Here is a 16,135-nt window from a genome sequence, read left to right as displayed (position 1 = left end):
GTGCACAGACACAGGTTGCCTCGAGGAAACCAAAATGAAACCAGAAGTAAGAGCAATACAGTAAGAACAAAGCAAGAACAACCCCTGCCCCTAAAAGAGAACCCAAACCTCTCATGGCTGAGTCCAAATCTTGGGTTTGGTTCTGAGCTTGCTCTGAGTCCTCTTAGGAAGGATAGTTAAAAAGACATCTGACATTTGCGTGCCAGACAGTATAGCACAATCATAGAAGGGCTCCTAGAGAAACTACCAAGTCCAAAAAGTTCGGGACAATCTCACTGGACTGCTTTGGAAGTAGTTTCCTGCAGAGATACTGTACTTGTTATCTATTCGTTACAGATTAACTATTTTCTAGGATTAGTTCAGTAACACCTTGGGATAGTGGAAAGCTGATAAGGATCGGAGGTAAATGACCAAAATACAATTCCTTTGAACTTTAAAAGATAAAAGACAAAAAAGGTTATTTCTTAAACCACAAGTAACATGAGTTTTTCATTGGTCAGTCTTGAAAATAGGCATTATTTTTTCCACAAAAGGCTACTTACAATCAAAATCTTAAATAAGACATCTGAACCTATTAGATTTTAAATATAGAACAAAACTCTCAGGTCTCACATTTGACCTAACCTCTTTATGAACAAACTTATTTGTCATGTTACTAAACTATTAATTTTAAAAACAGCTCTATAGTTCTAAGACAGAAAGCATAATTAGGAAAAATACGGATGTACTGTCTTGCTTCCTTAGGACAATTTTATTCCAGTACTTTTTTCCTCCAGACAGAGGAAGCTATTGTAACTGAGCTTACAACAGCTCTTTCATAATAGAAAAAGTTACCAGCATGCACGTAAGTTGCATTGAGAACAGGGGCTCTATACAATGCCCAGAGCCCGTGCCACTGAGAGCCACGCAGCTCTCTCCCGCTGTGGCTTAGAGAGCAAAGCCAGCCGGTCAGCTTTTGAGCTACACGAGCCAATGATAGCCCACATGCCAATTTGCACAATCAATTAAAAATAGGCCTTTTGTGTATCTGTCTCGGTGATGTTACAGTTTTAGCAACACTGTTTTATGGTTATTTCAGGTTTTATACTTCAACAATTCACTTGTTTCTACGAGTATAACTGGCGTCGCTACGTACTGCATAAATGCTTTTCTTGTTTTGTTACGTACACGTAAGATTCAAAGGATAATGGCACTAAACTGACACTTTTTACACTGGTTTTAATTCCTTCTTTCACTTCTTACAAGGTTCAGTATCACAGAAGCCAAAAGGTGAAGGATTAAAAGAAATCTTCACATAAAAGCTCCAAGGATTGATATTTAATGAACTGTGAGATATAAATCAATGCACAACAGCACAGTTTAAGCTTAAAATACTAGGATAACATTTATATTAAAAATAATTCACCTACAGATAATACAGTCTAGTGTTTATTGTATGTTATGGAAGGTACACTTGAATTTCAAAAATTTAAAACATATAAAAAGTGGTTAAGGGCTAACATTTTATCAACATGTGATAAAGGTGTAAGAATGTTTATTATACAGCAGGGTACAATGGTAGTGTTAATGCCAACAGGGCACCACAGAAGTTAGTTTAAAAAAAATTTCCACTATGCTTTATACAAACAACATCACTTGCTGTTGTTTAAGAGTATCAGGAGAGGACTGCTGTCCCAAGGATAAGCAGTCCTATAACATTTTGTGTTAGATAGTGTCATAGTACATAGATTGGTGAATGTTTCAAAATAAAACTAGAAATGCTGTAATTACTTCACAGAAATGCACATCCAATATTTGTTTTCAATAAGAACAATAGGTACAAGATTATAACTCTCCCTATATGAAATAATTTACACACAGATGAAAGCTACACTATCTAAAATAATCACTAAATACATTTTTCTTCTGGGAAATAAACAAGCAATTTTTGTTTTGCATGATCAATATCAAAAACATATAGCAGAAGTAGTATTTCTTTAACATAACTGATGCTCTAAAATAAAAAAGAAAAGGAAGAAATGAGAAAAAAAAGATTTTTCCATGAATGTGCAACCTAAAATCAACCAAGCTTATATTGTAGTACAACCATATTAAGAAACCACTGATCAGAAATACAACTTTATGGAAAAAGTTTATAATCCACAGAACTGTTCATCAGGCCATAAAGTAAAATAGCTCCACAGTTTACAGATAAAACTGAGGCCACAGAGATGCGTGCTATGTCTTATCTCCAGAAAGTAGATACTTAGGCAGAGGATGTGACACTTTGTTTGTAGACAGCATGGTATGCATTTCTCAGCAAGACATAAGGGAAACAAGACTCCAAGAGATCCATTGTCAGGAACGGAGACTCCTGCACAATCTGAAAAACACCAGAAACACAAGATTTTGCAGAACACCTTCTACTGGTTGCTGCTGATAATCTCTTCAGTATAAGTATCTCTGGTCTGTACCACACCACCACCATTTTTCATAGCGAAAAGAAATAATACAAAGTTTGGGGACAGATGCGAGAGAAACAGACTACTATAAATTCACTGCTCCTCAAAGCTAGTCATATGTATACATAAAACCATGCATCATTCCTTCAATTTTCACAATATACAGAATATTAAAAGGAAAACCTCCCAGCAAAGAGGCTTTTACCCCCAATGATTTGAACATCACTTCTTTAATGCAAAGTTTTATTTTAATATTGTATATACTAAATCAACAATGCAAATCATCTGAACAACGTGATACAATGCTCTAGGCAACAAAGACAATGGTAAAAATGTGTTGGTGCTGGGGGAACAAAAAAGATTAATTCCTGACATTAGAAAGCCAACAAGAATGACATCAAGTGTTATTTCTACTAGTTGATGAACTACAACAACAAATGTGACTGTCGAAGCTACTTGTTGAACAATGTGATGTGGAGACTATTTTTTAAGTTAATAACACAAATAAAATGGACGAACGCTTACCATGTCTAACAGTAGGTAAACAGACTCTCTGTTCCTTGTAGTAGTTTTGTCTGTCTCCTGGCCAATCTTCAGTAGACTAGACGATGCAAGCTACATAAATTGAGTATTTCAAAGCAGTAAGAAAAAAAACAAAACCACAACATTGATCAGCTTCAGCTACTTTACTATACACATGTACACACACACACACCCCCATCTGAATACATTGATAACCTATCCGATAGCACTGCACCTTACTAGCGACTACAAAGGAAAATAAACCTGAGGGCACTAACCATCACCGGGTTTCACTCTCATGGAGACATTTCTGTTTACTTCTGGACTGTTTAATAAGCAGTTTGTGCTATTTTAATATAAGAAAAGCCAATTCGTTTATTGTGAAGAACTTGTATTCAAAATAGCTAAGCTGACTGTAATCAAGTTTACTGAAGTCAGTAACAGATGTCTCACAGAACAAGATCTCACTTGTTAAAAAAAAATCACTTTCCCAATATGCTTATAAACTTACTACATTAAAAAAGGTAGAGTTTTCACTATTTGAAGTTATACCATTTTGTAGCAGAATGAAAAGCTGCTTCACTTTCAAAGCTGTATGTTTAATTGAAGAAATGTCACCCTGACTGTAAATGAATCATGTTTTTTTAGACCATGAGCAACCTTACTTTACTAGTTTTTTTTAAAGATATCCTAGAAACTTATACATAGAGTCAGCTATAAACAAGCTCAGGATTACAGAATACTATAAAATACATAATCTGCAGATGTTTTTGTAAACCATGTTTTCATGCCTTACAGAAACATGGAGGGAAAAAAAAAACACCTCTTTTCAACTTTCAGATGTACAATCTTTTATGCACTCATACCAAGCAACAGCAATATGCCTAAACTGCATTTATCAGAAATGGATTTAAATTTAAAATATTAACTTGAACATCTAACTCAGCATTCCTCTCGAACAAATATTCACCAAAATCTGTAGCATAAAGTGAATATGCTTGCTTCAAAAGAATCTTAGCACATACTCATCAGTACTAGATAACCTAGGAAGTTTTTTTCCCCATTTAACTAACTTTGACAGGAAAGAAGATCATCTCCAGCAGCACATTTTCTTCTAGAGAGATGTTTTCCTTTCGGACTAACAGTAAGTGGTACATAAAAGGTGTCATAAAAGATAGATTAACAAAATATCTGAACCATCAAGTCATGGTCTGTGCAGCAAAAGCAGTGGTCTGAAACCAGTTCATGAACACTGAAAAACCTCATACCAGAAGTGTTTTTATCACATGAAACTATACTGGTTTCCTTCACTTGTCAAATGTACGCAACTTGACACGACCATCTCTCTTTCATCTTTTACAGCCAGCGGTTGCATTAGACAAGGTCAATGGCTAAAGGTTTTTTCAGTTTAACAAAATGCAATGAGCTTCCAGGAGGGAAAGATCCTTTGAAGGAAAAAAAAAATGAAAACTGCTTCTGTGGTCTTCTTGTTACAGGAAGCTACCATTACCCAAACCTTGTAACTCTGTAAGGCACCAAAAATAAGAGGTGGGGGAATGTTTTGTCTCAGTTCGAGGACAAGCACCCAAAAGCAAGAATCACTCAAAATCAGTGGCTTTTTAGAAAAATTGAAGTGAAGCTGCCATTTCAGCCCTTAGTTCCAAGTAGTGGGTAATAAACTTTACAAATTCTATTTCTAGTTAAGAAGCACGCCAAAATGAATTTAAAACACATCTCCAGCACTTAAGGGCTTCTGGCTCTTTTCTAAGCAGCACTAAAGATTTCAGAAGCTTTGATCTTCAACCTACACTAAAGTGTAACAAATTCCTCTCCCCAAATATCCTTGTAACGTGCAGCTACCAGACAGCTACCGTGTAAGGAGGGCTGACAAGTCAAAAGGTACAATGCAAAAAGCCACTCTGGAGTTACCTTCCATGAAAAGGTAAAATAAACTAGAAAGAATCCAATACTTCATGGGAAAAGCCTGCTAGACAGAATCGTGACTTTATCTGCATTGCTCATTTCTTTTGCCAGTCCCAGACTACTCAATGCAAAAGATGGTACGTGCTAAAATGCTAATAAACAAAGGGTTATTTTGAAAAAAAATTATGACACTAGTAGTCATTTGCTACTGTTACTTTCTAACATTGAACACAACTGACTACTGCTACAGGACTATCACTAGATTTAATTTATGTATACACTGCTATTAACAATGTGTTTTGTGTTGTTTTTTTTGTGCACCAAAACCAACCTTTTACGAAATTAGTTGCATTACATCCCAAATTACAGTTTCAACTTCTACGTGAATTTGGAAATGCTTCCTGAAGTCAACAGGTATTTTTCTTAAAATATGAATTTAAACCTATTGCTAGACTTGAAAAAAGTAACTTACATCTGATTTCCTGCTAATCAAAATCAAGACTGCATAATACAACAATCTCAATTTCTCTGCAATCTGTAACTACACAAAAACAGGTAACATTGCAGTATGAAACAGTATTGCTACTGGAATAATCATTGTTTATCAATATCCATCCATGCTAGTCTAAATCTTTATAGTATGTCCTTGTGATTAAGATCGCTCATGGCTGATTACTGCAGTCAAGACAACACTTGGAATCACAAACACATCGACACTTTAATGACAGATCTATGAAAGCTGAACTATGTATCAAATGGATTGGGGGGCAGTGGGGAGCCAGAGCTCCCTCTTTTTAGAGAAGCTATCTTTAGAAATTAAATTATACATACAGCCAAAAATTCTTTTAGACGGTCTTCAATGCTTCCCTTGTGGATGGTAAATAAAGCTGCAGCAATCTGGTTGATAGCTTTTGCCAAGCAATGAATGTTGTTGCAATGCCCTAAACAAAAACATATACAAATTATGTCAGCATTGTGTTCAAAAATGACTGTTTTGGAAAATATTACCAAAGAGTAAACAGACTGTCACAATGAAAGATCAACTGCTAGCGCCTTACACAACAGCAGCCAAGCACTCGTTCACACTGAACTTGGAATCAGGAGAGCAACCAGAAGTACAGATCTCCCCTCCAAATGCTGCAATGGTCACAACAACCTGACAAAGATCCTCGTGGCTTTTAAAAGGAAGGAAAAACATATATTGGGAGTTTATTTGGTTATTACAGAATTTGAGAGTATTACCACTTGACGAGGCTAAAAATCCTGTACAAACAGGATTTTCTCGAGGTCATTGGCTGTCTGTCTCCCCTTTGTGTAAATGAACAAGTCCCCAGGCTTGGATGGTATTCACCCAAGAGAACTACAGGAACAAAACTGATGAACAGAACAAGGAGTAATGGCTTTGAACTGAGAGAGGGTAGATTTAGATCAGAAATTATTTACTCAGGGGGTGGTGAGGCACTGGCACAAGCTGTCCAGAGAAGCTGTGGATGCCCCATCCCTGGAGGTGTTCAGGGCCAGGCTGGATGGGGCTTTGGGCAGCCTGGTCTGGTGGGAATTGTCCCTGATCATGGCAGGGGGGTGGAATTAGATGGACTTTAAAGTCCCTTCCAACCCAAACCATTCTGTGATTCTATGAATTACTGACTGCTGTATATAACACCTTGCCAAAATTCACCTAAGCTTCAGAGGACTGGAAGGCGATTAGATGACACCAGTTTTCAAAGGGAGCTACAGCTGAAAAGCAAGAACTGCTCATCAGTAAGCCTGCTACCTCTTCTAGGCAACTTAGTCAAGTCTGCCACTTTAAAACAAAATTCATACATACCTAAACAAATACCTTGGGAAAGTGCTAGAGCCTGAAAAGGAAGAGGTCTTTGAAGGAGTTAAAAAGCATGGATGTATGCATATAATGCTGACAGGTTATTCTTACCAACCCACTTTTTGACCATTGCTGAGGACTGAGCTCATTTTTTTATTCAGTCATTTATCATAACTCCAAGATCATGCTCAAACAGTGAGGTCAGCTAGAGCCTGTGTGGTTCCCCCCCCCCCCCCCCCGCATATTACTGTACTCATTTACAAGGGGTTTAACTTGGTGTTTTATTATCCATTTTACTCAGTGTCAGGTTATCTATCTGCAGCTCCTCACTCCTCTAACATCCTCAAGAACTTCACAGACAAAAAACTCTCACCTCACCCTTCACCACCGTTTCTAGGTGGACTATGAATAGGCTGACCTGTAGGTCCAAGCAAAGATCCCCATGGTTCTCCCCCAGCAGGCCCTCTCACCCGTCTGGGCAAGAGCCAATACTCCTACTCTGTCTCCTATTTTTTAATTAAATAGGCTGTGTAAATATGCTAATCAAGAAATGAATAGTCACTTTGGATCAGTCAAGAACACATGCTCGGCTTAATTCTGCTGATTTAAATTTATATTACTTTCTCAAGTGACTTGACTTCTGTGATGAAGAAACTGTACAAAAAGTATCAGGAAGGGGAATTCAACCAACAAACTGTGGTCTTGCAGTCTGTGGCAGGTTTCAGGTATTCGGAAAAGGCTGTCTCTTGTAGACCAGTATTCTTGTCTAGCCTCTAGACAGCGAACTAGCATTCTAGTCTGGTATTTGACTAAATTCGGATTTCTTACTGGGAACAAAAACAACAGTCTGTTAGAGCCTGAGCCTTTATCTGGAGCTAGTGGAAGACACAGCCTTGATCTTGAAGAAGGCAGAGAGAACACAGACATTGCTAAAGCTATCCAAGAACTGCCTGTAATTGGGAGGCATGTCTTGCCAGAGCAGAAAGCTGAAACTCCTTCAAATCTGTGGCTTCTTGATGGTAAAAAAAATTCAGGATTTGGCCAGAGAATTTACTTCATAAAAAGCAGCATTTATTAAGTTCCCATTTGGCAAATAGTATCTATATTTAAAGTGTCTAAAGCCAGATGTTCTACAATACGGGGCAGAACAAAAAAATGTTATGCAAGGAAGGCAGGACTGACAAGGTCTATTCTGTTTGTTCAGTTATTTTTGTAGAGTGAACATATTTATATAGTTCTTTTGCCAGACTATTTTTCTCTTAATAAGAGTCTACTCGGTAAAGAATTACATAAAACAGGGACCACATCTCATAAAATCAGTGCCAACTCCTAATACAGGCTTATTTGAGTTCTAGATGTAATTTCTCTCCAGTCACAGTTTTATGAGATTTTATTAACTTAAGAAACCACTTACGAAATAGGCTTTGCCTGACTTCGCAGTAAGAGTTACCAAATATAAATTAAATTATAAAAACTGGAATATTTAAGCTACATCATATAAAACAGATACGAGATAACCTTATCTACTGTTTCAGCCTGCCAGCAACCTACAGACTAAGATGGTCCTTAGTAGAGAGGGAAATTCAAACAAAACAAAACCACACAAGCTCCAACCTTCTGGGGAAAGCACATGGGCAGTAACATCTAGCTGGCCTGACCTGGGTTCCTAGAAATAGATTTTTAGAGGGCTGGGTGTTTCTCACAGACTTCTCTTACAAATAAATATTAAGAAAATATAATCATAATAAAAATTTTAATACTGTCCCTTTGGCAAATAGTATAAGCTTTGAGACTAGTAGGTAAGATGCTCTTGAAGGAAAAACTGGTATCAAAATGTGCTTCCAGCTGATTTCTTTTATAAAACTACAAACAAGAAATATTTAAGAGATGTGGTCTTAAGCATGCATTAGTGAGTTCATTTGGATGAAGTTAAGAAAACCGCCCTAGCTGTGCTTTAACAAGCAAGTTTCTCCCTCTCCCTACCGACCATTTCATAGTCCTTCTTGCCTGCATTTTGAGTTTTTCCTTCGGCCATCATGACTTTGAAAACACACAGAGCGATGGAAATACTGAGTGCAGATAACATGAAACAACTCTGCAGGACACAAATTGTTCTCCCTGTTCATCAGAACAAGCTGTTAACTTCAAAATTCTTGACCTTTCAAATTACTATTCAGGTTCTACTCACAGCATCAGAAATTTATTCAACTTCTTCATAATGGGCAAAAGGCTATGCTGTTTAAAATGAAACTAGAGTTAACAAAACCCTGATCTGCAAATTGAAAAAAATGTTTCCCTATCAGGAAAGATACTTTACAAATATAATTACAAAATCTTTAACCCCATTTAAAACACCAACCTTGGGTGGGGAGCGGTCTCAAGAAAAAAGCGATTTGGATACCACAAAGTGATAGAAGGCTTTCGGAATTTTTGCTCTTTTTCTGGTATTTTATATTTTCAGAAGTCACTTTAGACACTGCGTGAGTTGCACTTTGTCCTGATTTAAAGTAAAGCACCTTAAAAAATAGGAAAAAAAAACCTCCCACTGTATCCGGTAAACGGGTGCAGAACAAATGTGGTCTTTTATGCAAGCCATGCTACGCACCACATCAGAAATAGTTTGAACAGCTAAAAGGTGACTTTTGTATGTACTGGAACAGATTTGTCAGTCATTCTTTTTCAACTTAGATTTGTCTGAAAGAGCCTTTTTTTGGTGGATTACATGCAAAGAATTTCCTTGAGGCAAAGCTTTCTCTCTCTTTCCCTTCAAGTTGAACTATTCTGTAGGATACAATTCTGTCCGTAGCTCATACCTCACAGATCCCGTCTTCAAAATGTTATACTTAGTAATATGAACAGCACATTAAATATATAAAAGATACCTCATATGAGTTTCACAAAGCCAATAAAACTATTGCTAAAATATCTGTACTGTTGCACTAATTAACAGAGAATATGTGCTCTACCATTTCCACATATTAGTCCAAGATTGCCCCCTACAGTATCTGAACTGCTCACAAAATCTCAAGTAAGAGACTCACTTCTCACAGAAAGTTATCTCAAACAAGAGTTAAGTAAATGCTTTTCAAAGTACCTTTCAAAAGACTTTTTCTGGATTGGGGATAGCTTAGCTTTAAATTTTCTTCACTGCAAAATTTAAGTAAATATTTACAGCAAAAGTACTCAAGAAACTCCCAGGACTACTATGAAGAAAGCATTCATAGCAAACAGTTAGCTACCTCTACATTACCTTCAATGGCAGGGCTATACTGAGACATCACGTTGCTAGCCAAAGTCGGCAAAGACACTGCCACGAAGACCATGAGAAGGCAAGCGATTTTATATTCTTCTTCTGGACTAATGTTTTCTGAAAACAAAAATAATAAAAGCTCTTTAATTCAAAAATCATCTCAAAACGTGTATTTTCAGCTGTAGGTTGTTTAAAGTGTTTGACCAAACTGAAATTTAAAACCAAAACCAACAAAATCAATGGTAGTATTGTGAAGGAAGGAATACTATCTCAGTTGTGCCAGAAGACACAGGGTGGAGCTTCAAAATGTCCAGCTTGTTATCTACAAGGATGAAGACTTCTGCCAGTCTATTACTGCTAACTATTTAGTTACGAAGATTTTAATATGTTGAGTAGTTTTCATGTAGTAGTTTTCATGCTGGTGTAAATCTGGTTATCACTCTGAAGTGCGGAGAGCTCCTCCAGCACTCTTCCATTGGTAAATGAGCAGAAGGTGGTGAAGTGCACTCATCACAATTAACACTAAAAGGATGTCCTTTCAAAAACATCATTGCCACCACACCTCAGTGTTAAGTTTACTTCAAAAAAGTCAATGGTTGGTGAAATGCAGAATCTAAATCTTTACAAACTGATTTACTAGAAGTAGAACACAAACAACAAAGAAGGTAAGAATCAAAATACAAGATCCTAACCAATCATGAAAACACAGAAATTCCCTGGCCTGTTCACACAGCTTAAATATTTCAGGGCAGAACAATGAAAACAATCTATTTAAAATGTCATTTCTGAAACTAGCTGCCTTCCAAAGATATACCTATGTATTTTACACATACGGTGCATATAAACAAATACACATTTATATTTTAAGGTATATGAATATATTGTGCTTGACACATTTAAGTTTTAATGCTAAATTACCCCTTGTGAGTTATTTGTATTTTCTCCTCCCAAACAGCTACTAAAGCAAAAAAAAAAATCAGGTTAACGTTTAAAATAGTCACAATCTGATTAGAACATTAACTATCCATTACACATGGGAACAAAAGCAATAAAGTGCTCAGTAAGGAAGACAGGGAACAAAGCTGAAGACTGCCAGAAAGCACTTAAGGATCTCAATTCATGCCTTCAAAACTGCCAGTGTAAACAAAACTGAAAAGCTTCAACAGTGGTGCTTTAAAGTGAGAGGAAACACTATACATGTGAGGACATCAGTATGCTTGTTTTACATGTTTCCCCCTTGTAAGCTGCATGTTAGCACTTGTATAATAAAGCAGTAATAATGTTGTGAAATTCACAAATTCAGCTGGCATTTACCTTCTAGTGCCTACTTAACATGACACAGACTTGTTACAGGTCTATAAAAGGGAACTGATCACATCTGTAGCTGTTCACAATCAAGTCCTACTTTTGTTGTCCTCAAATTATTGAAGTTCTTAACCATTAGGCATTAAACTCCTTCAGCATCTATCCATTACCCTTCTCTAGGTCAAGAAGGTAATTTGTATATGGTTGAAAAGATTCTCAGATAACATCTGCGTATTCTAGGCAGTAGACACAAAATATTCATGCTATGTCATTTATGAAGTTCATCGAAGGAATACAAAGGATGCAAACATACAAGTCTCCTAGCTCTCTAAACACTTCCATCCCTTGGGGCGCCTTTTTTTTTTTTTTTTTTTTTACTTCTCCTGTGATCTTTTTCCCCACTTAGATCTTTTAAATTGTAATTTCTTACCTGATTTTTGGGAAGACAGTGCTACGACCAAGGCAGGATCAATCTCACAAGGCAATCCAGCAGCTGATGACAGTTCGTATACATTCATTGCCACCTGAGGACCAGAAGAAAGATAATTACAAGGAAGACAACACTTTTGTGTAAACATGGTGAAGCAGTTATGCTGACATGCTTAAAATGTTTATATTAGTTTGAAGCATTAAGGGAATTTCAGCTTAGCTAAAACAAGATAAACAGCCTCTGCATATTTTTTTTTTTTTTTTTTTTTTTGCCTCTAACCTAGACTGAACAGCTTGGTCAGTACTTTGTGTGCTAGATTATCATTTCTTTTTGTCAGGCCAAACAAAGTTTGTATACTTTCCTACATCACCTCCAAAGCAAACATCCTGACTTCCAATTAGCTGTTTTCTGCCTTTCTTTCCTGCTCAAAAAACTAACAGATTTTCTCTACCAGATCTATCAACTAACATCTATAAACACAGCATTTTTAGACAGAAGCCAAAACTCATGATTTGATGAAATATTAGAGTAAGGCAGAAAAGAAATCTTACAACATTCAAATTTGATACAGATTCTGTGTCCAGAGATTCCAAGTGCCAGGATCACTTACAGTCTAATTCTTAACAGTTGGAGGAACTAAAAACACCTTGAAATGTAGTCCATTTTCAAGCATGCCCAAGGCTATACTTTATATTGTCACTTGCAACTCTATTTCTTTCCTTCCCTAACTTAGGCTTTGAATTAAGTATCTGAAGCTGTAGCTCAGATCAAATCTCTCCAAAAGCAGGTCTCTACCAAATACAAAGGACCGTGAGAAATGCTGATGAAGTGCCTTACTGACATTAACAGTTGAGAAGTTTTACACCTCTCCCATAAATTCTCACATAGAGTTGGTTAGCTGCAAGCAGGGGATATTGTGCAGACTGTATTTACTCATTTTGCCCAGCCCGGACACCTGAGGGCTAGTTCTGATATGAAAATACACTACTTTGTTCACGTGGTGCTCTGCTGCCAGCAGGACATAAGATAACTTGAGTACAGAGCTACATTAAAACAGTTACAAACATCTGAATGGCAGCTAGCTCACAACAAAACCGTTAAGGAATACAAAGTGGATCAAGAATAGGCCTGTCTCTAAAAGCCCATATAGACATCCCAACAGCTTAACATTGAGAATAACCAAATAAAGGGAGAACAAATCCTCATTTTACCAGCCATCCCAAATCATAAATTGGAGGGATGCCAAAAGAAAAATAACATTTCATATCAAGTATGTGTTTCATTAACAGATTTAGAGCTATTTATGCTTTATAGTAAATTCATCATATAGGATATTATTGTGTTACTATACCCTAAAATATGTGATTGTTCTAATCCACTGTACAATGACTTGTGAGATCTGTACACAACTAGACCAGGGAGAAAGTTCAAACAAGGAACTGCTGATTTTCTACAGGGCTTAATTGTTAGCTGGCTCGTAGCTCTGGCTGCACCAACAAGCTGTTTTCAAGACAAAGCTCTGGCAGAGTTATGGGGTAGCACATGCCAGAGTTCCCAGTATTCCCAGTAGGCACTATGGATAAGACTACACAGGTTTGGCTCCTTCTCCACGCACAGTCCTCCGACATTATCGTTGCAAGCCTGTACACTCAAGACTACATGGCATCATGCCACACCACAAGATGTGATATCTAAGCTGATACCATACAAACACCATACTGGTGGACTGAACTATAGCCCTTGTATTATTTTAGACACTTTAGAACTGGAAAAAATGCACACAAAATAGGTGTATCTAAGAATCACAGGGAAAACAGACAGGGCCCAGAAAAGGCCAGCAGCCAACTACCACATAAACCAGGGGTGACTAGGTGGTGCTATGTGGCGTATAAGCCAGAGAACAGTCCTCAACATGGTTTCATTTAGCAGTAGACAACCTTTGTTGTTGTCATCTAATTGTTCCAATGACTGCAAGTCACTCCAGTGACTTCCAGAACAGAAGCAGCAAGTACTATACGTATGCTTCACTGTATATGCTAACACAAATGAGTTCAGTGATGTCTTTAGAGATCCATTTAGATGTTCAACATGATCTAGAATCACCAACTTTAAAATGTCAATAGTAAAAAGATTATCTTCAAGTATTTATTACTGTTGCAGCCTTTATCCTATACTATTTTTCAGTACTTCTTTGGTATCAGGGGTCATAAGATGCCTTTTGAAAAGATCAGGCACAAGCAAGCAGTGAACTTTCCTTCTCATCTCTTCCACATTCTTGATTCCCCAAGTTCAATAAACATGATACTGTTGCAAAGAAAATAATTGATAACTGAAGTAGGTGAGAATTTTTCTCTAAAAAAGGCTTTTCTTGAGAACTGCAAAGGCAACTTGCATCATTTTAATATAATTACCATGAGCCAGCATCCTGGAAGTTCATTTTCCATAGTATTTCCACAGAATTTCTGTTGTGCTATGAATTTCAGTCTTCTGTGGGACATCAAACATTTATGTCCAGTTTGCCAGCATTAGAAGTTTCAGAAAGCATGTGAAATTTTAATAAGTTATATTCTTCACACAACCTCTGACATTTTCAGACTGCATAACTGTGCCTTGTCGAACGATGATGTTCACTGCAGTGGGCTACGAACTGTTTTTGTCATCAATACAAATATGCACACCTATGTTTTTTGTTTTGTTTAGAGGAGAAGAATTTATTTATTTAATAAATTCCAATCAACAACGGAACTTTTTTGCACAAAGAATAAACAGCAAAACATAACCTTCAAGTTCAGGCATAACGCATTCCAGCCCTCAAAAACCATACTTGACTCAGGAGGAGTTTTCTAAAAATTGCTTCTGTCAAAATGAAACTCTCTGTCAAGAGTTGTGCAAGGTATGGCTGCTACACACTTTCTGCATCACCACGATACCTTTAAGAAGGCTTGCAGCCCTTCATGGGCTCCAAGTGGGAATGAGAAGGTAAAAACCAAGCTAAGCTGCAGCTACCATGTATCCAAAACGAGCAGCCATGTAATATACTAAGAAGGATTCTGGAATGGAAGCATACTACCATTAAGAAACAAGGCATGTAATCTATGTTGCTAGCTTTTTTCAAACACCTCAGAGACTAGGTTCAGAAGAATTTTCAATTCAATGTGAAAATCCATGCCCAGATCTCCAAACACGCACAGAGTCCTTGGAACGTTTAGTTTTACCAGTTGCACTGCTCATACTGTGAAGAAGCACAGCATTCTTCTCCTTATTGCTTAGTCATGTTTTAACAATTGATAAATTTTGTTCTTAATTCTTTCTATGAAAGTTCTCAAATGTGATCACAGGCAAATAGACTTGTGCTCATCTCATCAGGTTTTTTCCCAGAACATCAGTAGGCTGCAGAAGCACAACTACTTAGCTCTTTGGAAAAAACGATGTTCTTTGTTCCAACATTTATCATTTAAGTAAGGGGCATGAAAGTCTTGCCCCTTAGGGATTTTCAGTCACCTCCAAAAATGACTCCATCACCCGTTGGACCCAACATTACCTTCATGTCAGTCTCTCTTGGAATGTGATCTTTGAAGTCCTCAATGGAACTTACAAGGAAAGGAATGTGGTAGGATAAGACCTACAAGAGACAAATGCAGAAAACGAGAAAACAATACTTTCAATGTTAATGATCAATTAGACACCACCATTATTTTATTGCATTCATTTTTTGATGAGCTATTTTATGCATATTATTTTATAGATTTAAGACATCAGTCCAATAAACCCAAAAATCGAGCTGTTGGTGAACAAGGAGAAAGCAAACTTTTAAAGCTTACTAAACACTGAAAACACTGAGAGACATGCTTGAACTAAAACCTGAATGCTTTAATGTAGTATTTCTCTGAGCAGTACTCAAAAAGTAGACCTTTTTTCTCCCACAACTTGCAATTCAATGTTCAGTTATGACAGAGTATTTTACCCACGTGCCAACCTTTTAAGTAGCATCATTTCTGAACACTGAAGTTTCAAATACCTTATGATTAGATAAAATTTAATGAAAATTATTTGGAATATATTCAGTTATTTCTTACATCTCTAAGTGCTTCCTGTGCCAGCGACCGGAAAGACAAGATTACACCAATAATTGTCATTCTCTTCAAAACACTGTCAACAGCTGCAGAGATACAAGAACAATAGTTACCGAGAACCTCTTGATGATTACAAGCTAAATTCTTTAAAAAAAAAAAAAGGAAAAAAAAAACACTTAACAAAATACTGAAAGACACATGGTACTGAGAAGCACAGGCATTCCTTAATACAGCCAAAATAAACATGTGCTTAAGCAGGTTTTTAAATCTGATCTGATGATGGGATTTCCAGTAGAAGACATTTCCTGTTAACCACTTCATGGAACGACCCCATTAGATACAGTTGACAGTATTTGATGCTAACACTAG

At 36.9% G+C, this 16,135-nt stretch overlaps 1 protein-coding gene across 6 annotated transcripts in view; it reads right to left on the bottom strand.

The window, feature by feature from the left end:
• Positions 1 to 1,302: 1,302 nt before the first annotated feature.
• Positions 1,303 to 16,135, bottom strand: part of NCKAP1 (NCK associated protein 1) — a 59,149-nt gene continuing 44,316 nt past the window's right edge. For all 6 annotated transcript variants that reach the window (XM_040560976.1, XM_040560977.1, XM_040560974.1 and 3 more), the window contains 7 exons: positions 15,770 to 15,852; positions 15,235 to 15,315; positions 11,694 to 11,787; positions 9,959 to 10,075; positions 5,718 to 5,827; positions 2,967 to 3,056; positions 1,303 to 2,362 (listed from right to left, as the gene is read on the bottom strand). In XM_040560976.1, the coding sequence (XP_040416910.1) occupies positions 2,246 to 2,362; positions 2,967 to 3,056; positions 5,718 to 5,827; positions 9,959 to 10,075; positions 11,694 to 11,787; positions 15,235 to 15,315; positions 15,770 to 15,852 (692 nt within the window). In that variant the 3' untranslated portion in view covers positions 1,303 to 2,245. The remainder of the gene's footprint in view (positions 2,363 to 2,966; positions 3,057 to 5,717; positions 5,828 to 9,958; positions 10,076 to 11,693; positions 11,788 to 15,234; positions 15,316 to 15,769; positions 15,853 to 16,135) is intronic.

Source organism: Cygnus olor, chromosome 6 (assembly GCF_009769625.2).
Source record: "Cygnus olor isolate bCygOlo1 chromosome 6, bCygOlo1.pri.v2, whole genome shotgun sequence".
Classification (NCBI taxonomy): domain Eukaryota; kingdom Metazoa; phylum Chordata; class Aves; order Anseriformes; family Anatidae; genus Cygnus; species Cygnus olor.
The sequence above is the reverse complement of the archived record's forward strand: the minus strand, read 5'-3'. Positions and strand labels throughout refer to the sequence as shown.